Here is a 23170-nt window from a genome sequence, read left to right as displayed (position 1 = left end):
ACTGACAAAGTTGTTAAACAGCACCAGTCACAATACTGACCCTTGAGGAACACCACTCGTCACTGCCCTCCACTTGGACATTGAGCTCTTGACCGCAAGTCTTTGAGTGTGACCATCCAGCCAATTCCTTATCCACCGAGTGGTCCACCCATCCAATCCATGTCTCTCCAATTTAGAGATGAGGATGTCATGTGGGACAAGTGTGGAAACATTTCTTTACCAAGGGGGTGGTCACACACTGGAAGATGATTCTTGGAGAGGTGGTCGATGCCCCATGCCTGTCAGTGTTTAAGAGGCATTTGGATAATGCCCTTAACAACATGCTTTAACTTTTGGTCAGCCCTGAAGTGGTCAGGCAGTTGGACTAGATGATCGCTGTAGGTCCCTTCTAACTGAACTATTCTACTCTATTCTATTCTAAGCCCTATATATCTTGTCATTATGTCAAATGGAAGTGACTATTCTAGGAGCTTTTCTTGCTTCACTTGACTCATTCAGAAAGGAAGTTATTTTGGTTTGAGATGTTTATCTAGTGTCAAACTAGTGTGAGTCACGCTACTCATTCCAAAATTGTGCACTTCCCACCAGTAAGCAGTGTACCAATGTACTCTTGCAGCAAAGAGTTTGATCTGTAAGTGCTTAGGATTCTTTAACTACATGCTTTCCATCTTCCTAGTTCAAGCTATTTGCTTTTTTTTTTTTTAATGGAAGAGTTTTCATATATGTATGTATATATATGTGTATGTGTGTGTATGTCTGTGTGTTTATAAACATTTCTAATTGTGCTGTAAAGTACTGAGTCAAATTTCATAGCAATTTCTGTAAGCAGTAGCTTGCCTTCTTCAGATCTCATTGTAATTGTCAAGCCCAGGGGCTTCAGCCTTTTAACTTTTTTTTACTTTTATGACATAATGTTTTTTTGGAAGAGATGAAAATGGAGATCACAATCCGGTTTTGCACATGAAGAAATTTAACTGCACCCCATCAAGCGCTATTCACAGAGTCCGCAATTTGTATCCTGGGTACATGCGTTGTCCGTGTCCCAGAGCACTGGCAGCATGCAAGGGAACTGCAGCGCACTAGGGCACGTTCTGGGACTCAGGACTTGAGCAGTGAGTTGGGGGCTGGGACAGAGGAAGTGAAGATAGCTGAAGTTAAAACAGGAACTCAGAACACACAGCAGTCCAAAAGCTGCCGCTAGCAACAGGTGCCTGAGCAAAAATCAGCCAGTTTGCCAGCAGGAGCTGGTGAGCCCTTTAAGGTAAGAAAACTGAGTGGGTTTTGGGAGTGGAAAGTGAGAAACAACAACAACAAAATGTCGGGTTTTGGTGGGCAGACAACTCCTTCCTGACCCAGTTTGTGTGAGTTGATAGCGCTGGGCATTTGCTTCTTGATCTGTTCTTTGGTCATTGTTGTTGCTTTTTATTTGCGGCTCTAAAGAACAATGTTTCCAAATCAACTAGCATGACTGTGCTAAGTGTAGTAGGCCCATATTTGTGCTGTAATGAATGTTTTCAAGGGGGAAAAAATGGGTCAAACTAAAGGGTTGAGATCCTACTCTGGCTGATACTCGTCTTTATAGAGGATGTCTGGAGCCTTGTGGTGTGATTACAGTCTGTGCTTTGTCATGGTTCCCAAGTTGCATGGTGGGTGGCTTTGGAGAGTAGGTGGTCAAGAACCAGTTACAGCAGTATTTAAAACCCTGAACAACTTGCATTTGAGCTAGCTGCTCAAATCAGCTGCCCTGTTGAACAGCCCTGTGATAGCTGGTTATTGCTGCTGTCTTATCATTAACAAAAATGAGGCACAAACTTTAAAAATCTTTGGAGTGAGAGATGCTAATAAATTAGGGAGGGGAAAAGGAGATGAAAGGTATTGTTAGATTGTGCTATGTTGTTCCACATGTGCCTTCCTGCTTCCCCTGCTTCTATTTGCAGTTAGCTATATTGAGTTTGTCATAAGATTACCGTCAGCGCATACAAGCACAGCAGAGTATGTCACAGAGCTGCTGTGTTCCGGAGTAAGACAATTTTTTTTTTTCCTTCCCCCTGAGACATCCTGGGGAAGGCCTAAAGCCAGATCTTCACAGTAAATCTGCCTTGGTCCTAAATCCTCTCCCTTAGCTAACCATCTGGCTTTTGTTTAACAAAAGAAAGACTCATCCCTTCTGTGCTCTTTTAGTTTCTGTTGTCTTTGCTCCCTGGTTTTAGAGTGCTGATTCTCTAGACAATTGGTAAGGGCAGCGTGAGGCTGAACTGAACACTGCACTGTGCTGAACTGGAAGGTTATTATTCACTTAACAGCTTTTTGTGTTGTACAATTAATTACTTGTTCAGCATAAACATTTTGCTTGCACAGAAAGCAACTCTCCTGGGCTTTTGGGGCGAGTTTGTAGGCTACTGTATGGTTGTGGGACTGTGGAATTAGTGCTGTTGAGAAGCACATAATAAAAGTGTGCTGTTAAATGAGGATCCACCGCAAAGCTGTTCTCTTCCCTCCTGTTGGTTTGTTCACAGGTTTATGTGATGTTTGCAGTGGTGTGAAACATGGCCCAGCAGCCCAGTCTTTGCTGCACATTCTGTTCAGTCTTTCTGCCCCAGTGGAAAGCTGCTTTGGGCAACAGTAAGAACAATTTGGGGCTCCTCAACACCACAGGCAGTAATAGGTGGTAGGACATGAGAGCTCTGCTGAGAATGATTGCTCTGTTGTATGGGGGCAGGCAAGCCATGTAATCTTTCTTCTGCCTCTCATTTTGTAAAAACTGTGTTGTTTGGGAGGCGCTTTTTCGTCACCTTTTTTCACAGTCACCTTGAAAATGAAATGCAGGAGTTTTAGATTTCACATTACTTTAACTTCCTCTTCCTGGGCCCATCACTTCCTCCAGGCCTCCTTGGACAGCCTGTACAAGCCTTACTACCGCAGCTTCAGCCTTTTCAGCCCTGAACACTTAATTATTTTAGCTCCATTTCCTGTTTTTACCATATAACAGACCTAAACACCATACAGTGTACTGTACCAGCACTGTCAGACCAGCGTACAGCTTTTCTGTGAACCTTCCCTAGCACACTAGGCAGTGATTAAAAGGTTGGAAAACAGACAAGAGAATTGAGGAGTCCGACCTCAGGTAGATAAGTGTTGTATCATGGTGGCAGAGCAAGCCACAGCCTCTGGTGGTGTGCCGTGACTGTGCTTAACAGAAGGGAGCTTAAAGCAGGGAACAGTCTCCCACAGCACAGAAAATTAATCTATGTTGGAAAAGCAGAATCTGGTAGTTGGATGCTAGCACTAATTTACATTAAAATAAGGTGTGCATTTTAACTGTAGAATCTATGTGCATGAAGACAAGTGTGGTTTACACTTAAAATCCCTGTGTGTTTTGCTGGAAGAGGTGCTGGGGCTCAAGAGCAGCTATTCTGGGGTGCCCTGTGCTGTATGAGGGACAGAGAGTTCAGCAGGGCAGATGGCCTGCAAGGGTCCCTTCCAGCCCGAGTTATGCTTATGACTGCTGTGGTCTGATGTGCCCATGGCCCTGAGCCAGCAGTACCCACATGCCAAGCTCTGGGTGATACCGTGTCCTCCTTGTGCAGATGTGGAAAGCAGTCGTGGGACATGACGTGTCCGTGAAGGTTGAGGCTCAGGGAGACGACTGGGACACTGACCCTGATTTCGTGGTGAGTGTCTGGTGTGGTAATCCGTAATATTGGTGGTGGTGCTGTAAAGGGTTCACTGGCCCTAGGCATATGCTGGTCAACTCAACCGGGACTTGGGGTGAGGCATGGCATGCAGCACCGCTGGCTGTGCAGGATCAGCCAAGTCTCACCAACCCCTCACAGGTACTGCCAGGTCATCTGTCTAAGCCATTTCTGACCCATATCTATGTCTCCAGAACTTCCTACATCAGTGTACCCCACATCTGACTACAAGTAGTAGCACTTAAGGAGTATAGAATATTCAGTTTCTTTTAAACCTGCTCCCTGGTAACTTCACCGAGTCCTCCCCACAACTTACGTTACAAGAAATAGCAAAGACTTGCATTTTCTCTTTCCCACACTGTTTGGAATTTACAGGATTCCAGCATTGCCCTCATTTTTTCCAGACAGAAGAATCCCACTCTATTTATGGTCACCCTGTGCAGATGCACCTCCATGCCTCTGAATAGTCTTGTTTTCTATGCAGTCCAGTTCTCTAGGTGAGGTGTGGGAACCCCATGCATTCACACAGTGTCATGATTTTCATTTTCTATTTGATTCTCTATTCCTTTCCTAGTAAGTCACTCACACTTCGGCTTTTCGGCCAATTCTGTATTTGCTACTCTTCTACATAATCGCACATAATTCCATATTTCGTACTTCTTCCTGAATGGTAAATATTTTGGAACCATTGTTGTGCAGATATAATTCAGTGTATTTTTTTTTCCATATGCCTTCCTTTTGTACTTATTAACACTAACCTTCATTTATAATTTTATCACCCACTGATTTGGCATCACAAGACTTTCCTGCACTGCTTTGTCTCCTGTATTTGGTTAACCTCGACAGTCCTTTACTATCTCAAGACTTTGACATGTCATTCTTCATACCCTTTTTCTAAACTTCTTAGGAGCACATAGCACAGCAGAAGTCCTGCTCCTTCTGGTGCCAAGGAGCGGCAGCCATGCTTTACAGCCACAGGTCTCTCTGAGCTCTGCTGAGATTCTGGTTTCCTTTGCAAGATACATTTCTTGCTGGACAGCCTCTTCCGTTACGCAAGAGTCCTATGTTTTTGAGGTTCACTCTTGCCTAGTTATTTCCTGTAAGAAATTCTAGTTTGGGGCAGAAAAGCAAGTCCCCTCCTCAAAGTTCCAAATTATTAATGCTTAAAGAAAATCCTAGGCTGTCAAAATTATTTTCTTGTTTTTACTTCATTTCTTCTCTTTGTGGAAGCATTTAAAATAACCCTCAACAGAATAAGGCTTTGTATTATTTTTTTAAATTCTGTTTTGTATGTACATATTTTTAGCTTTACCTTCTACTAGGTAAGTGTTTATCGAGCCTTCAATTTATCAAATACACTTTCAGACCTTCCAAAAAGAAGACAAAACAAGTGCTGTTGGAACAAAGCTGAGGCAGAGCAGCAGACCTTGAGCGAAGCGCTCACTTCAGCGCTCTTCCAGTCTTTTCCCAAACGACGGGTTTCCGCAGCATTTCTGTTCGCTAGCTGCTCCCTGAGGAGGAGGGACGGGGCTCCCCGCAGCCCCGCGCCCTGTCCCCGCGGGCCCGCCGGCCCCGGGCGCCCGGCCCTGCAGGCCGCTGCCGGTCGGGATGGGGCGCCCGGGCCCCGGCCGTCCCCGCTGGGCCTTGCCCGCCGCCCGCTTCCCGCCCGCGCCCGGGAGCCGTCCTCGTCTCTTCGCTCTGCCCGGGACGTCCGGGCTCGCTCGGGGCCCGGCCTGGCCCGGCGGAGCTGCACCGAGCGCCGTCCTCCGGGAGCGCGGCGCCCGGGGCGGGGGGCAGAGCCCCGTTTCTGGGGGGCGGGCGGGCCCCGCCGACCGCTGACGGCTGCGGTTCGCTCTGCAGAACGACATCTCCGAGAAGGAGCAGCGCTGGGGAGCCAAAACCGTCGAGGGCTCCGGACGCGCCGAGCACATCGAGTGAGTGCGGCCCGGCGGGGCGCGAGGGGCGGTGGGCGGGCGGCCCGGGCCGCGCTGCGGCTCCGACGGGCGTCTGGGGACCGGGACCTGCGGGCGGGCCGTTACCGCGGCCGGGTCCCGGTCCCGGTCCCGGTCCCGGTTCCGTGAGGGGGAAGCGGCAGCGCCGGCCGAAGCCAGCCAAAGAAGGGGGTCGGTGCGCAGCGGGGCCGCGGCGGGGCCGGAGCGGCCCGGGGGGATGGGGGCGGGGACTGGGCCACCCTGCCGTGGGGCGCGGGGAGAGAGCTTTGCGGGCGGCGCGGGCTGCCTGGCGGCTGCCCTCGGGCTCGTCCCCCGCGGCCCCTCTGCTGGGGCTCCCCGCGTGGGGTGCACCTCCGGCCCCGGCAGGCAGCGGGGCGGCAGGGGAGTGGAGACCTCACCCCGGGCGAGGAGCGCCTCGGGGCCGCGCTGCCCTCCCCCGCCCCGGGCGGCTGCGGGCTGCCCGGCTGGGGCTCTGCCGGCTGCGTGCAGGCTCTGGGCTTGAGCTGTGGGTGTTGCACCAGAGGCAACATTCGCCGGCCGCCTGTGATGCTGCGAGGGGTTAGCTTTCAAGTACCTCCAGACGGCGGCTGTCCCTGTGGCAAAGACTTTCTGCTCCTTCCCTGTCCGAAGCTGACCCTATCCAGCAGCTCCCTCGGTACATCCCAGTACTGCCCTGCACAGTGGGGCTGGTGCAGCGCACACAAAAAGGAAAGCGTGGGCTCCCATTGAGGACGGGGTATAGCCCTGAGTGGGGGCCTGTGCGATCTCACGGGGACTTGCCCTGACTCTCTCTGTCTCACCAGCATCCACCAGCTGAGGACCAAGGTGTCAGAGGAGCATGACGTCATCAAGAAGAAGGAGCTGGAGACTGGCCCCAAGGCCTCCTATGGCTATGGGGGCAAATTTGGAACAGAGCGGGACCGAATGGATAAGGTAACCGTTGTAGAGGGCTTCCTTGAGCCTCAGTGGAACAGGCTTTTTCTCATAAAGGAAGGAACATCCCTGTTTCCTGGCCTGACCCTAGAGGGAGAGAATGGAGAGCTAGCAGGGCTGCACAGATTCACACATACCTAGCCAGACCATAATCTGTCTCCAGGATCTGTTTGAACCCATTTGTATAACTTGCCTCTGCAACTTCCTTGCAACACTCCCCTTTGCTTTGAAGAAGGACTTTCTGTGGCTTATTTCAAACCCGCTGCATAAGAATTAAATTAGGTGCCTCCCTGCTTGTGCTTGGAGAACTAATGAATAATAATTCCCTCCTCACATTCTCCATTACAGACCTCTGTCACATCTCCCCAGGATGAAGCCCTAGTTCATATTCTCAGTTCTCACATCAAACCTGGTTTATGTTTTCTGATAATCATCATCACGCTTCTTCCTGTACCTTTCAGCATTTGATACTTCTTTTTTTTCAGAAGTGAGATGGTAAGATTGCAGTAGTATTCAATATATGGGGTCACTGTGGGTGTGCCTGATACCAGGATGGCAGGGGGAGAAACAGACATTTCCAGGAGGCCAAAATGGAGCAGCCACGCTCAGACCCTTCTGCCGGAGCAGAGTGAGGATGTTTTTGTTGAGCAACTCTTCGGCCTTCATCCAGTCTTACCAGGATGTTGCAAGCATTCAGCCTCTGGCCCTTCTCCTGAGGAGTGTGTGCAATACCTGGCCACACTGCCTCCAGCAGGGAGCAGCGGGACCCTGGCCTAGCCTGTAGTAGGCATAAAGGGTGATCCCAGCCAGGTCTGCTGACCCTCACTCTCAGACACAGAATATAGGGAGCAGGTGCCAGACCTGCTGCCTGTGGGTTTTCAGTTGTGCATGCCTATCTGTCCTTTTCTCCTCAGTTTCCTCGTGTGAGTATCTACCAATCCACTGGCATTCAGGAGCAGCAGATATTCAGCATCCCACAGTTTGCATGATGAGCTGGCAGTGGGGCCGGTTATGTCGGGTAGCTGCCCTTGAAGCTGCATCACAGGTCTCAGAGCAGAGCTGGTACTGGCAAAGGCTCTGCGGAAGGCATCACCACCACCAGCACAGTCAGTTTGGACCTGTCACCTCACGGCCGCAAGCATCTCAGCCGTGGGGCAGAGCAGCTGTGTGGTGCCTATGTCTCTGTCCACCCTGCCAGTCTGACCGCAGGTGCTCATGTCATGCCGTCTCTCTTTTCAGTGCGCAGTGGGCCACGAGTACATTGCTGATGTTGGGAAGCACTCCTCGCAGACGGATGCAGCCCAGGGCTTTGGGGGGAAGTACGGAGTCCAGCGGGACCGAGCTGACAAGGTGTGTTGGACAGGGCAGCTGAAATATGTGCTTGCGGCCTGTGCTCAGTGCTGCCTGTAAAATACTGTGCTATCTTAGGATTTTGGCTGCAGTTTTCAAAGTGCTGGTGGGTGCAGGTCTAGGTATGCCATGCACCATGGTCTCCACTGAAGCATGCAGCTCACCTCCTGTGTGCAGGACGATGACTGATGACAAATTGCAGGGCACTTGTGAAGGTTAACTCTCTGCATGCTTGCACTGTTCTGTGTTTGTTTTGGGGGCTGTGGTGTTTTACATCTCCAAACCCCCAAGCTGTGCCATGCACAGTGACTGGCCCTGGCGGGACTGGATGGGGACAGCAGGATGCCGTCCCTCCCATGCACATCCTGGTGTGAGATGCTGCCCAGCTGCCTTGCATCATGACAGGGTGTGGCCTCAGGATTGTGGCCCTCTTACCTGGAGTGCATGGGCTTTTTTGAGGGCCCATTCCTGGGCACACTGCCACATGGACAGCAGGGGTGGTGTGAGAGGCTGAGGAGGCCTCTACCAGCCGAGGAGGGGCCAGGCACCTGCATGTTGCAGCGTAAGGCAGGGAGCAGGGTCCCAGCCCAGACCCTGGGGGAGGGAGGGTGGGTGAGACCTGGCTTGGCCCTCAGGACAACTGACATTCCTCCCCTTCTTTTTCCAGTCAGCACTGGGCTTTGAATACAAGGGTGAGGTGGAGAAACACTCGTCCCAGAAAGGCAAGTCCATGTGTACGCATGGCCCCTTGACACTTTGCCCAGCTTCTCTTCTGCTCCCAATATCCTGTGCTGTCTGCTGTGGCACAGTCTCCTTTATTATCCCCCTCCTGTCACTTTTTTCAGATTCCTGTTCCCAGTCAGTCACCCTTACGGCCCCATTCTCTGCTGTCCTATCACCACCCTTCTGTTGTGCATTCCTCTTGTCTCTGTGTTTTGCTTTGGCGGAAACCACGTCATGGCTGAACAGAGAAGACACCCCCCCCACACACACCCCCATGTATATCCTCTAAAAGTCCTTCTGAGCAACTGCTCCAGAGGGAACCCAAGCACTGTAGGACATAAGAAGTGATTTCTGAAAAAGCAGCATAGAACAGAAGGTACAACAATGGATATGGAAACAAAAGCTTATACAGCACCCAAACTTTTGCAGAATTCTGGAGATGATTCAACCAAACTTTGACACGTACATACAAGCAGCAATATTCATTAAGAACATTGCAAGAACTGAAACTAAAGGTATTTTAAATATTTTGCAACCAAGAGAAGATGAGAGGGCAAGGTCTGTTACTGTTTCAGATAAATGTGAGGAATACTGCATTACCAAGAAAAGAACTGAATCGTGTTCATTTCAGAGGAAACTATAAAAGAAGGAAGATGTTTTGAGGCATTCGTGGTTGGCCTTAAATTAATGAATCACATGCAGTTGTGCTACATTAACATATTCCTGTATAAGAGATTATATACTAGATCATAGCCATAGAAATTCATCAGGCTGGGTAAAACCACAGAAATCTCTCAGGACAAAATGAAAATATTAGAAATAGGGTAAGGTGTTTGGATTGTTTTTCATAAAAATGTGTCCATAGTGGAGTCTCCAGCATCAAGGTAACAGTCATAAAATCTATAATTGCTGAAAACAGCATCCTAAAAGTTCCATTTCATAATGGCCTAATGGGTAAATAATAGTTTAATCAAGATAAGTTTAAGAAACTTCTAGGACTTACAGACTCATTCTTAAGTGACTGAGCTTCTATGAAACAGAGAGCCATTCTTCAATACAAAATGTTTTCATGCATATTTCTCTAGATCACAATCTTCATGGATTGATAAGGCTGAAGTTGCTGGAGAAGCCCCACCTCATTCCTGTGAAATGCAGACCCGTAAGAATAGGGTCAGGGAACAAAGAGAGGTAACTGTGATTTACTCCTTCTGAAGGGTAGGATTTGGAGCTGGCAGAGCTGGCAGACCAGGTTCTTGAAAGGAAAGTGTCTCTCTACGGCCAGCAGCTAGGATAGAGGCTGAAATTTCTTAGGACATCAGCCAATAATAGCAAGGTAGTCCTTAGAGAATAACTGAACACAGTTGAAGTGGTTAATACAGTACTAGTTTAGAAGATGGAAAAAAGGGAGGCATAAGGAAGATGTGCTGTGCCTCTATCACATTAATGATCGAGTGTGCCAGACACAAGCTGGGGGGGAGAGCTGGGGCAGGTCTCTAGAAATGTGGGTTTCAGCCTTTGCAGCACCAGGAGTCAGCGGCTTCCTTGTAGAACTTGAGATTCTGTTACAGCAAATGTAAGCTGTACAACAAAAGTTTGCCATTTCTTCTGTACTTTCAACGGCTCAATATACTTAGAGACCTTTTCAGAGACTGGCAGACCACAGGTTGAAAGCCTTGCTCTGGAGATGTGTGAGTGGGTGGATGCCCAGGCTGTTGGTGCCCAAGTCTTGCCTTGGCTTTGCATCCTTGGGTGGCTGGGCTCACACTGCCTGCCCAGCTGCCCTTGGCATGTCACTTTTCTTCCTTGCTGTCATGGTTTAACCCCAGCCAGCGACTAAGCACCACGCAGCTGCTCTATCACTTCCCCTCTCAGCTAGACAGGGGAGAGAAAATATAACAAAAGGATCATGGGTCAAGATAAGGACAGGGAGAGATCACTCAGCAATTACCGTCACGGGCAAAACAGGCTCAACTTGAGGAAAATTAATTTATTGCCAATCAAACCAGAGCAGGGTAATGAGAAATAAAACCAAATCTTAAAACAGCTTCCCCCCACCCCTCCCTTCTTCCCACACACAGCTTCACTCCTGAATTCTCTACCTATTGCACCCAGCAGTGCAGGGGGACAGGGAACAGAGGTTGTGGTCAGTTCATCACATGTTGTCTCTGCTGATCCTTCCTCTTCAGGGGGCAGGACTCCTCACACTCTTCCCCTGCTCCACCATGGGGTCCCTCCCACAGGAGACAGTCCTGCATTAACTTCTCCAACGTGAGTCCTTCCCATGGGCTGCAGTTCTTCATGAACTGCTCCAGCATGGGTCCCTTCCACAGGCTGCAGTCCTTCAGGCACAGACTGCTCCAGCATGGGTCCCCCACAGGGTCACAAGTCCTGCCAGCAAACCTGCTCCATGGACTCCTTTCTCCACAGATCTGCAGGTCCTGCCAGGAGCCTGCTCCAGCGTGGGCTTCCCGTGGGGTCACAGCCTCCTTCAGGCATCCACCTGCTCTGGTGTGGGGTCCTCCCCGGGCTGCAGGTGGAGATCTCCTCCACCGTGGACCTCCATGGGCTGCAGGGGGACAGCCTGCCTCACCATGGTCTTCACCAGGGGCTGCAGGGGAATCCCTGCTCCAGCGCCTGGAGCACCTCCTCGCCCTCCTTCTTTGCTGACCTTGGGGTCTGCAGGGTTGTTTCTCTCACATGTTCTCACTTCTCTCTGCAGCTGCAGTTTTTGTGCCCCGGCAACATTTTTTTTCCCTTCTTCAATACATTATCCCAGAGGCGCTACCACTTTCACTGATGGGCTCAGCCTTGGCCAGCGGTGGGTCTGTCTTGGAGCTGGCTGGCATTGGCTCTGTCGGACATAGGGGAAGCTTCTAGCAGCTTCTCACAGAAGCCACCTCTGTTGCCCCCCCGGCTACCAAAACCTTGCCATGCAAACCCAAGTCACTTGCCCTCTCAGCCTGCTGTGTCTCCTGCAGCCCATGGCCTTCAGGTTCTCTTGTTGCCATGACCCATGCTTGCCATGTGCACCCATTCCCATGGGCCCTCATCCTCAGTGGCCCTCATGGTGCTCCCTGCCATCCATTCTATCCCCTCCAAACCCCTTGCTTTTTCTAGTGTTTTCGATTGTTGCTGCTGCTCTTCCTCCTCCCTGGTGCTCCTCCCCAGTGCTGCTCCCCATCTTTACCCCCTCCCCTCACCAGCCCCATGCTCAGGGCAGCATTTCATTCCATACATCATCTCAGATTACTCCAAGGGCTTTGGTGGCCGTTATGGTGTGGAGAAGGATAAGGTGGACAAAGCGGCAGTGGGATTTGACTACAAGAGCCAGGCAGAGAAGCACGACTCTCAGAAAGGTGAGCTGGCGGGGGCAATGCAGCAGGCAGTGTCAGGACTGGAGCTTGGGACTATACCCACTGGGGGTACTGTGCTTGGGTTTTTGCAACCTGCTGCATGAATGGTGGAAAAGCTATGGGGAGCTGTTGGGTGCCCACTGCTTGCAGCAAGGGAATGGGTCAGGTGAGGAAAGCCATTGCACGATGCATGACTGCTGGAGAAAGTTCAGGCTAAATGAAGAGGAGCAGCAGATTTCTATGGGCATAGGGATCTCCTGGGCGCATGGCACCAAAGGAAGGGTACAGGGGAAGCCCAGGCAGGTGCTGATAGCAGGTGGACTGTCCCAGGGAGGAGGGAGGGCTATTGCTGCTGCCACCAGTGGGGAAATCTGGCCTTGCTCCATGTCTTTCTCCAAGTCCTGGGAAGGGAAATCTGTTGCCCCTGTGAGGACAACCTGAGCTCATGGCACTGCCACTTTTCTCTTTCCCTCCCTTGCCTGTTCTCTTCCATGCCATGATCTGGATCCCTGTGGCTGAAGACTATTCTGTGGGCTTTGGTGGGAAGTTTGGAGTGCAGAGGGATCGTCAAGACAAGAGTGCCCTTGGCTGGGACCATCAGGAGGAAATGCAACCCCATGCATCCCAAACAGGTACAGCAATGCTGCCAGGCATGGCAGCACAATTTCCATAGAGCACACATGGACCTAGAGCTAGTGGTTCATACTTGACAGAGATCCAGCTGCTGAAAATTGAATGTGTATAGCATGTTGTGGAGCAGCTGGGACATTGTGAACCCCCAAAGCGCAAGGGTAAACTCTGCCAGAGTAGGTGCATGCTTGGATCAGTGGGGTACATTGACTGCAAGTCCCTGAATCAGGCTTCCCAGATTATACTGTGCTTTCTCTGTGAGGTACATTCCTGATCATAAGCTCATTCAAAAGGTGAGCACATGGGGATGAGGCAAAGCAGATTCCAGGAATGGCTTGACTACTGTATGTTTTACTTCAGTGAACAAGGCCACATTGCACTCAAATAGCATGACTGGCTTCTCACCCCAGTGCCTTGGAAGCAGATTTGCCAGCATATAGCACTGAACACCTGTGCACTTCGCTGAAAGGAATAAAGGATTAGTCTTAAAAGCTACTGTCCAGAGCATTCTGCATGTATTTTTCTCTATTTAGTTCCATATGTGATAAGAGGCAGACAAAGCAAACTCATTTTGCTGGTCATAGCATACTGAAGTCGGAGGTGCACGCAGAATATAAAACATCATAAAATAGCTTCATTTTTTTTCCATACAGACTATGCCAAGGGGTTTGGAGGCCGTTACGGAGTCCAGAAGGACAGAGTAGATAAGGTGAGACTGCATGCTGCAGCCTGCAATTGCTTCTTGCTAATCACTGCTCTGCACTGCTGCAAGAGAAGAGACTTCCCAGATGGAGATGAGGTCCCACTGCTCAGTGCATAACTATTCCAAGGGTGAGGGAACTGGCCCAGTGTAAATACCAGAGGGTGCAGAGGAATGCAGCCTGGGGTGACCATAATGCAAGGAAGAAAAAGTTTTTTCCGTTCTCAGCTGCTTTTGAATCATTCCACTCTTGGACTGAACAGTCATACACCTGCTTTCTTTTAGGGCAGAATTTAATAGCAGAGCTAGTGAAAAGCTTGCTAAGGACATCACACTGTGCCCTCCTGGATATCTAGTACCATTTGAGATACTGGGAGTGTTCTGTCTGGCTGCTTGCCATCACTCCTACAGGCCCTGTGTGTACCAGTACCGTTAGGACGAGCAGTGATAGCTCCTTGGAGATGAAATTTTGTGAGAGTGCAGCCTTGTGAGAAGTCTGAGAGGCCACAGGCTATTGCACCATGCAGGAACTGTCTCTTAGACAGGAGAGGTGCTGGATCAGACTGAAGGCCCATCTGGTGTGAGGTCCCTGGCACTGACTGGTAGGTGATAATAGTGCAGAAAGCAGTATGCATACAGAGTGGTTGTTGCCTTGGACTGCCTCCAGCAGGAAGGTGGTATCACTGTGGCTGCCATTCCTCTAGCTGTTCTTACTAAAGGGATAAGGTTTGTTAGCTGTCACACCCACACACAAACAAGGCTTCCCAGAAGCTGGCTTAAATCTTTGGTCCCTCAAGTAGCCCACTTGAAGACCTCCCTGGTCTCTCCAGTATCTGATGCAGATCTATGGCCTCTCTGGTAGCTGGCTCCTTGTCCTTTTATGCTACTCACCAGCTGGTATGGCTTTGTGTATGAGTGACTGGCCCCATATCATTCCGCCTTAACTACTGGTGAAATCGGCCCATTCGTCATGGCACTGTCTGTAACCTTGTTTGTTAACCTTCTGCAGGTTTTTCTGTCTTGTCCAGGAGTTTCTTATGGTCTGTTCACTTAGCTAAATCTCAGGCCAGAGCCTAGTCATCTGCCTGCAAACCTTAACAAAACCCAGCAGGGATGGGATTGGCAGGGATCAACCTTGCATGAGAAGAGGTCATCCAGTTCGCTGGTTCAAGTTTTCTGTGTGGGCTGAAACCAGGCAAGGGCTCATATACAGTCAAAATGCAGAGTGTCTCAGACACTTGAATCAACATTGTGCTTTGGCAGGCTACCCTGCAAGCTTGATCAGGAAAGGGGATCTTGCCAGTGGATGATGGTCTGCATGGATGGGGAAAACCTAAAAGATGAGAATCCTGGATGGTGGTGGGGCTTTGCGGCATTTGGAGGAGGAAGCGAGGGTGCCTTCCCTGAGGCACACTTTTTCTGCTGTTGGGCACAGTGCTAGGGGCACAGTGTTGTGCCTCGTACAGTACCAACATCGCCATACTCTGAAGCTGGAGGAAGCAGATAAGGACCTTTCTGCAGGGCCCTGAGCCAAGGAAGGACATAAACACATACCTGTAACCACGAAGCATGTTCCTTTCTATGCTGCACGTGTAGGCTGGGCCAGTAGCAGAGTGGGAATGGCATTCTGCCCATGGAAGAGATTAGCATGGTCTATGAATTTAACAACAGCAAATGGAGGTGCATGGTCAAAAGGCAAGCTATCATGTATGTGGCAGAAAAAGCATGCAAAATCAGATGAGCAGCTGTACAAAAGTCAGGGCTGTGGGTCATTGGAGGAGCAGTGTGCAGAGAGGGGATAAGCAGTTCTTATTAGCTCAAAGTGGAACATGAATTTGTGCATTTTGAGAATATTGGAGCATAATCAAAGATGGTAAAAATAAGGATATTTGGGCAAGTACCTAAGTTCTTGATTGCCTGGTTTTTAGACACTGGAGTAGTGCTGAATTCATTGCTGCTGAGTAGAGCGCAATATACCACCAGGCAATTTTAACTCCCCTTCGATAAAGTTTTGAATACGAAGTGTAGGATTCAGCTCTCACACTAAGACTCCTAAATTTAAATGCTGTCGTATAAACAACATGTCCAAGTCTCTGCTGTGGTCTGTGTAGACCTGGTTCTGAGCCTGTAGTGCTGTTTGCCTGCTCAGCTGTGTTTTCTTTAAGGAGAGCAGAGCTGCTCTCTGGGCTCCGCTGACTGTAGTAGGAGCTCAGGCACCCAGCCCATTGGTGACACCTGCAGGTAGAACCCTAAAAGTAGCTGTATTAGTCTGAAACCTGGATCCTACCTGCAGTTTCCTCTTGATATGAAATAGTTTTCTCATGAAAGTAGATGAACCCACTCTATCTCACTTTCTTTCTGCTGCAAACATCCCATCGATACTATTACCAGTTCAGCCATCTCTTCACACTTCATAAAGCTAGCGGTATCTCACATGTTCACACGTTTTCACTTTGATGCTTTCTAGTCTAGGCTACTGTATACACATACTGCAGGCAACAACCTGCTGAAGGGACACACGTTGTTAGTGGTTAGGCAGCTGCAGCTGTGCATCCAATAGCGAAATGCTTCCATGCCTCATACCACTGGGAGTGCAGGGGACGGATGTATCGGGCCCCTGCACCTCAGGAAGTGATAGACAGCCGGGCATCCACTCAGCTATTTGCTGTGTTACCAGTGAGCACTTCTGCCTTGAATGCCCAGCCTTGCTGTCCCATGCAGAAGTTGCCTTGCCGCTGTGCAGCCTCCTCCGCTTGGCTCCATGTAGCCTTTTCAGCCCTTGGAGCACCACTCCTCTAACAGCAGCAGCCCTTGCCTTTGGCTGGAGGGCAGCAGGCACTCCCACAGCGCAGGGAGGCATCAGGAGAACAGGGCTGCAGCCAGCAGCCTCCACAGGGCTGTGGCAGTTGTACAGATGAGGACAGACAAAACTGGGAACAAAGCCTGCAGTCACCAGTAGCCAAACCCAGCAGGGGATCTCAGCACTGGCCTTGCCTAACAAGCTGGACACTTCATTGACTTTCTCTTGCAGAGTGCTGCTGGCTTTGATGAGATGGCAGCTCCCACCTCCTCGTATGAAAAAACGAGACCACTGGAGGCAGGTGAGATAGAACTGAGTACCAGCGCTGGGCTTGGTGGGAAGCTGTAGGACACGTGGTCCCTCTGTGGCAGCACACTGGCAGGCATGTGCTGTGGTGGGATGTGGATTTAACCTGTGTTGAGGGGTAGGAGAAGGTGGCTGAACTGCAGGTTCCTCTGGGAGAGGCAGAGGTCTGGGTTTCTCCTGGATGCTTGGGGTGGTAGAAGGGAGCCACTGGGCAGGCTTGATCAGCTCTCTTCTCCACAGGAGCTTCCAGTGGCACCAGCAGCCTGCGGTCACAATTTGAAAACATGGCTAAGTCAGCAGAGGAGGAGAGCAGAAGGCAGGCAGAGGAGGACCGGGTGAGGCGGCAGGCTCGGGAGTGCCAGGCGGCTCGGCGGAAGGTGAGCCATGGCCATCTTGCCATGTCCTCCAAGGCTTGCGAAGTAGACTTTCCCTCAGGGCCATGCAGCTCCGTGTCCTTCTACCTGATCTCTTTACAGTAACATCTTGCCTAAACTGCTTCCCTGCAACTACCAGGGATTGCCATTGAACTTCACAGCTGTCACTGGATTTTCCCTTTCAGCACACTGATCAGGACGTGCCTGCACCCAGCCATGGCCCCCTGTGGTTTGGCCTAGGCTCCTTCTTGCCTCTACAGCCAGTGCAATCACAGCTCCCCAGTATCGCCATCCCAGCAGTCTGCATTCAGGGTTTTCCAAATGGGAGATTGCACCCAAACCCTCATGTTTACAAGACATCCTTCTACATTGTGCTGTTTCTGCATTCAATGTGCAGATAACGTTTCACCAATAAAGCACTCCCTGAAACGTTCCCTCTTTGAGGCTACTTTCTGCAGAGCCTGTAGTCATTACAGGCCTGGTAGTGTCCAGTCCCTAGGGCAGGTTTATGGGAGCTGGAACAGATTTCAGCTGGAGGAAAACAGAGTTGCTCTGTGAGCTGGCACAGATTTCAGCTGAAAGAAAATTTTCTGAGTTGCTCTGTTGGGAATGGGAATGGACATTGCTCTGGATCACATTCAAAGGGATTGAGGGGATCTGATGACTTTTTTCCAGCAATGATGGGACCAGTGGTGCGCTGCACAGCACCTTACACCATGAGATGGGCTCTTGGAGTGGGTCAATTCAGTGGCAGTACAGTGAGCTGTAGCTAAGTACGTGAGAGAGGTTCAAATACATGAGCCACGAGGGTCTTCACAGCAGTCCCAGATACCAGTTCAGCACAGACCTAATGGCTAAGCTGTTTCCCCATTGTGCAGAGGATGATGCTCCATTTGTGTCATGGTAGCACTAAAGGCACCCTGCAGTGGAGGGGGCTCCCTTGTGTTGGGTGCTGTGCAGTCATGGGAATGCTCCCTGCAGTGGATGCTTTGCAAGTGACTTTCCTGTCACTTTCTCACTTCATGGCAGGAAGCAAAAAGGGAGGATGAGGAAACGCCACCCACTTTGCCACCGAGGCCGGCAGATCTGGGTGAAGAGCTGGGCAAGATCCCCAGCCAGGATCAGCCCACCTACAGTGAAAGTTTGGATGTTGGTGGAGACTATGAGGAGCTGCCAGAGCCCTCTGATTACTGTGACAGTACCAATGGAGGTGCTGACTATGAGGAGCTGCCAGCACCCTTGGGAAAGCTGGATACCAACTATGACCATGGAGGAGATGGAGGTGAGGACTATGAGGAGATCCTTCCTGAAGAGCCCAGCCAGAGCCAGCCCCACCTGGGTGAGTACTGTTGGAAAAGCCCATGTCTTGGGGAGCTCGTATCTGTCCACTCACCTCACTGGATGTATGGGGACCGACTCCAGAGCGAATTTGTATCCTAAAGGCTACTGTGTTCACAGTAGCAGCCCATGATGACAGAGACTTGGTTGTCTCCCACTCCCTTGCCTGGCTCTAAGGTGCGAGATCAGCTGCATGGGATGCTGGGCCAGGCAGCAAGTATTCTGCTGGAGCAGGACTGAGGCAGGAGGACCAGAGGGCTGCCCTGGGCTCTGAGGAAGCTGGACCTGGACTGATGTTCTTGGTGCACTGCTTCTGGGCAAGCAACTGCCAGTGCTGCACTGTGGCCTGGGGGTGCCCTCTTAATTCAGCCTGTTGCTCAAACAGCTGGTGCTCACAAGACCTGATCTGGTGGTGTCCCCTGGGTGTGAGGAGTGCTGGGTAGTCTTCCTCCAAGCACATAAGCAAACTGCATGGGCTGCTGTTGATGTTTCTGTCACAGCTTCACTGGTACTGGAGATGGTAAGTGGAGAGGCTGGAGTTATGTTGGGAGAGGAGTATGAAGAATCAGGACCCCACCTCTCTCTTTGCAGAATGGGAGAGAAGTCATGCCTTGCTTTGAGCCATGGTACACCTCTCCCTGTTGATAGGGTTTGGATGTGATTCACCCCAAAGCTGACAGCTGGGTGGAGGGTGGCACTGACCAGATCTATATGACTGCTTTCAGCCTCTTTCTCATCTGCTTGTCCTGTCTTCTGCAGGGGAACCGGGCAATGTTTATGAGGTGGAGAGCCCTGGGACCTGTGCAGTGGCTCTCTATGATTACCAAGGAGGTGGGTCTGCCATCCAGGCTGCAGGGAGAGGCACTGGGAGCTGTCTGGGGCGGTGTGACAGGGAGATGGTGGCTTATATCATCAGCGGTGGTGAAAAGGTTTCGACTTGGTGGTTTAAATGTCTTCCTCTTGGAAAGCAGAATGAGACCTGACTTGGGAACAGAGAAGCTTCATATTTCATCTGTGAAGTCTTGCTCTTTCTCTGCTTTATCTGTGTTGTTTGATGGGGGTTGGATGAGATGAACTCTGAGGGGAGGGTTATCAGAATGCTTGTTCTATATTCTCCTCCTGGGGGGGGTGGGAGGAGGGATGTAAAACCAGCTCTCTCTGGGGTTATCTTTGCATTGTGACTATCTTTTCTGAACAATTTTTGCAGATGGAGATGATGAGATTTCTTTTGATCCTGACGACACAATCACGCACATTGAGATGGTCGATGAAGGCTGGTGGCGGGGGCAGTGCCGGGGCAAAGTAGGCCTCTTTCCAGCAAATTATGTGAAGCTTCTGCAGTGAAACCAGCATTATCCAAGCTGCTTCCTTCCAAACTTTTGCCTCTCTGCTTCAGCCTTTTATGTGTTACTAGCTTAATTTGGCTCAGCGTGGTGTGTCTACATGCAAGAAATACCAAGGAGCAAACTGGCAGTGTCTGAGGGAATGTTTTATCCTGTGCCCAAGAGGACTTTGGCTCCCGTTGACTTCCAGATGGGAAAGGTGGGGTGGTTTAACAGCATGTGAGTGCAATATAAGACATCTTTTCTACCTAGGCTGTCCCCCATGTCCCACACAGCAGAAGTGTGTCCATTCCTGTTCCCAACAGGGCAATTCACAGAAAAGAAACACCAACTTTAATCAGTCAAGGCAGAAGCTATGCAATCTTTTTAAGTTGCTGTAGCCCTGGATCTCACCCTACCCAGGGGGCAAGGAAAAGAGCACTGTGATGGCCAAACTCACCTTTGTTCCCAAGAAGGGTTTCCACTTGATACCGAAAAGCTGGTCAAAGAAACTCTCTAAGACTCGTTTTGGAGTTTTAGAAAGCAGGCATCCTTCATTGCAGCACTGGATGCATGGGGGATAATTCCACCTAGTGTGCATACCACAGCTTTAGCACAAACAGGTTATATAGAATAACTAATTGCATATTAATCAGATTAGTATACATATACATAAAAATAATTGCAACTGATTATCTTAGTACTGCCTACATCCGATCATGCGCAATGAAGGATCCATTTGAGGCAAAGGGCTGCTTTTGTGACCACCAACCCATTTGAAGTTCTTGCTGGCTGCCCTTGAAGTCTTTATTCTTGTCCTTGTTCTTTGATCTTGAAGCTTAACGCAGTTTCAGTCACATGTGGTCAGTTTCAACATTGTTCTCATCCAGCGTACAGGAGCATCTAGTCATAAGAGCAAAGAACTGCAAAACTTATGAATAATTACTAGTTAATCACTTGACTAGACTTTGTAATTATCTCCCCGGTTACCCTTTGTTTATTGTTTCAACCATAATGTTAAAATATGATCATTTATCAAATCTCACTTGCACAGTCACCTAGCAGCAAACCAGTTTTCATAGAAGGTACAAAATATTAAAACCATAAAAGTTTGAACAAACCATACGAAATGTATGGACATATGCTATCAGAACAAGGCTGGGAAGTGCCCTCTCTCCTTACTCTGTATTCAGAGAAGGTGGCTGAGGCAGGATCCCAGCCAACAGCAACACAACCAGTGAGTTGTAAGCCAGAGGGCCCACCAATCCCACCTGGGAGTCAAACTACTCACAAGCATTTTCTCCCTGTGGGAACAAGAGTAAGACAAAAAAGGTCACAGGTGGCCCCAAAGGCCACTCACCCTCTCATTGCTGTGCTGGCCCTTGAGCCATGGCTGAGGAGTGGGACAGACAGAAGTGCAGCCCTATAACTGCAGCAGACCAAAACCCCAGAGCATAGCACTGGGCAGAGATCCCTGCCAGGACTAAAGCAGACAGGGAGGGAAGACGTGGTGGTTCCAGGAGCCCACCCTCATCATGGACTCAAGTCAGTCCTTGCGAGTGCCCAGCAGCTGGGCATAAGCCTGCAGGGTTCTCCTCCGCCCATTCGTTGGCCAAGCTGAACCTCGAGGGCCTGAGGGAAAACAGATCTGTCTCACAATGGGCATCTTTCTTTCCCTGACTTCCCTCTCCATTTTCACCCCATTGATGACATCTTCCCTAAGAGCCACAATAAAGATCCAGGTGCCCCCATGTGTGCCTCTGTGCAGGATGGCGCACCCTGCTGTGCAGGGATGCCTGGTGTCTGCAGCAGGTGTCTCCCCCTGTGGCCACTTCTGTCCTACTGACAGTAGTGATGGGGGGAGGTTTGTTCAGCAACCACCACTTTGCTCAGGCTCCCACCACTGGCAAAGATTTCTCCCTGCCTACCAACATCCCAAATGTCTACCCGTCCTGTGCAGAGTCTCACTAAGGAATGTAGGATCTCAGCAGCTGATGGCTCTAGGCCCTCTCTTTAGATATGATTTAGTTGTTCACCCACCACAGATGATCCCCCAAACCCACTGGGTGCTGGCACTGCTGACTCCACAGCCCAGATCTCCCCACAATCACTTCATCCTTCATCAAGATGTTTCCTCTGCAGGGATGTCCTTGCTCGAGGCTTAACCCAAGCTGTTCTCTCAGTTCAGAGAAGCCTCTTGGGTTTCCCTCCTCCAGTGCCTATTTCTTTGCTTGCCTTGAAAGCAGCTGTGGCCTGATGCTCCCTTCCCCCAGCTAAATTCTTTACCTCAGCCAGCTGCACAGTCGTACTAGCAAGGATTTGCCAAAGGTCTGCCATGGGCTCTCTTGCAGGCCTGTGCCTTGGTATGGGCAGTCACATTCACATTCACATCCCCATCAATCACCATGAGCAGGATGAACTTTCAAACTGCCACTTTGCCGACAGCTTCAGCTTTGGAGGAGGCCTAGCTGATATGTCAGGCTCTTAGGGATATTCTAACCTTGTTGAAATGAAGCTGCTGTTGGTAAGGGTATGTGGAAGGGGAGTATTTGCTCCTTTAAGGATATCTGGTCAAGGACCCTTCTCAATGCAAAACAAAGGGGGGTAATAAGAAAAGGAAAAAGCCATAGACAAGAACATACAAGAACACCAACCTGACCACCAAACCCAGTCAGTCACTGTATTGGGTCTGGCTGAGATGGAGTTAATTCTCCCCATAGCAGCCCTCGTAGCACTGTGCTCTGCATCAGTAGCTATAAAGGTGTTGATAACACACCAGTGTTTTGGCTACTGCTGAGCAATGCTGGCACAGCATCAAGGCTGTCTCTCCAACATTTTTGCGCCCCCCTCAATGGCAGGCTGGGGCAGGGCAAGATCTTGGGAGCGGACATAACCAGGATAGCTGACCTAAACTAACCAAACAGATATTCCATACCATATGATGTCAGCTCAGATATAAAAGCTAAGTAAAGGGAGACGGAAGGGGGGCATTTTTGTCTTCCAGAGCAACCACTACGCGTACTGAAGCCCTGCTTCCCAGGAAGTGGCTAGACATCGCCTGCTGATGGGAAGTAGAGAATAACATCATTTGTTTTTCTTTGCTTTCGTGCGTGACCTTTGCTTTCACTTTATTAAACTGTCCTTATCTTGACCCACGAGCCTTTTGTTATATTTTCTCCCCCCTGTCCAGCTGAGGAAGGGGAGTGATAGAGCGGCTTTGGTGAGCACCTGGCACCCAGCCAGGGTCAACCCACCACAGTCACACTAATTGATGAAGGCATGTGAGAGGGTGAGAACGTTTATTCCACCAAGCTTATCTGATCAGGGACCTTGTCAGCTGGGAAACTAAGGGAAAAAGCAGGAAGACAGAACCAAAGTATACAGAGACACAGACCTGAGGGAACATGGAGACAACGACAAGAAACAAACCTCGCCTGTTACACTAATTGATGAGCTATCAAGAAACTACAGGCGCCACTTTCAGGAGCAGACTTTGCGAACCAGGAGAGATGGTGGACACCGGACTGGCAAGGGGGTGGAAATGCTTCCAGTCAGCCATGCTGGTCCACCTGGCATGTTGGGAGTTGTATTCTTTCTGCACGGGGCTGCCAGAGAGCCATGTGGGCCCACGGGGCGTGCTGGGAGGTGTAGCACTGCTGCCAAGGTTGCTACCAAGGTTTGGTGCTGCAGCTCAGCC

The 23170-nt window shown here is 50.2% G+C and overlaps 1 protein-coding gene across 1 annotated transcript; it reads left to right on the top strand.

The window, feature by feature from the left end:
- Positions 1–688: 688 nt before the first annotated feature.
- LOC142029644 (hematopoietic lineage cell-specific protein-like) lies at positions 689–22624 on the top strand. Its single transcript, XM_075024461.1, has 14 exons — positions 689–1261; positions 3588–3671; positions 5553–5626; positions 6448–6577; positions 7817–7927; positions 8595–8649; positions 11896–12006; positions 12525–12635; positions 13287–13342; positions 16365–16434; positions 16680–16816; positions 17843–18152; positions 18911–18982; positions 19359–22624. Exons 2-14 carry the CDS (start codon positions 3588–3590, stop codon positions 19493–19495), a joined length of 1458 nt encoding a protein of 485 aa, XP_074880562.1. The 5' UTR covers positions 689–1261; the 3' UTR covers positions 19496–22624.
- The last annotated feature ends 546 nt before the right edge of the window (positions 22625–23170 follow it).

The sequence above is a fragment of the Buteo buteo genome, chromosome 4 (genome assembly GCF_964188355.1).
Source record: "Buteo buteo chromosome 4, bButBut1.hap1.1, whole genome shotgun sequence".
In the NCBI taxonomy this organism is placed as follows: Eukaryota; Metazoa; Chordata; class Aves; order Accipitriformes; family Accipitridae; genus Buteo; species Buteo buteo.
Note: the sequence above shows the minus strand (reverse complement) of the source record. Positions and strands in the feature narration are given on the sequence as shown.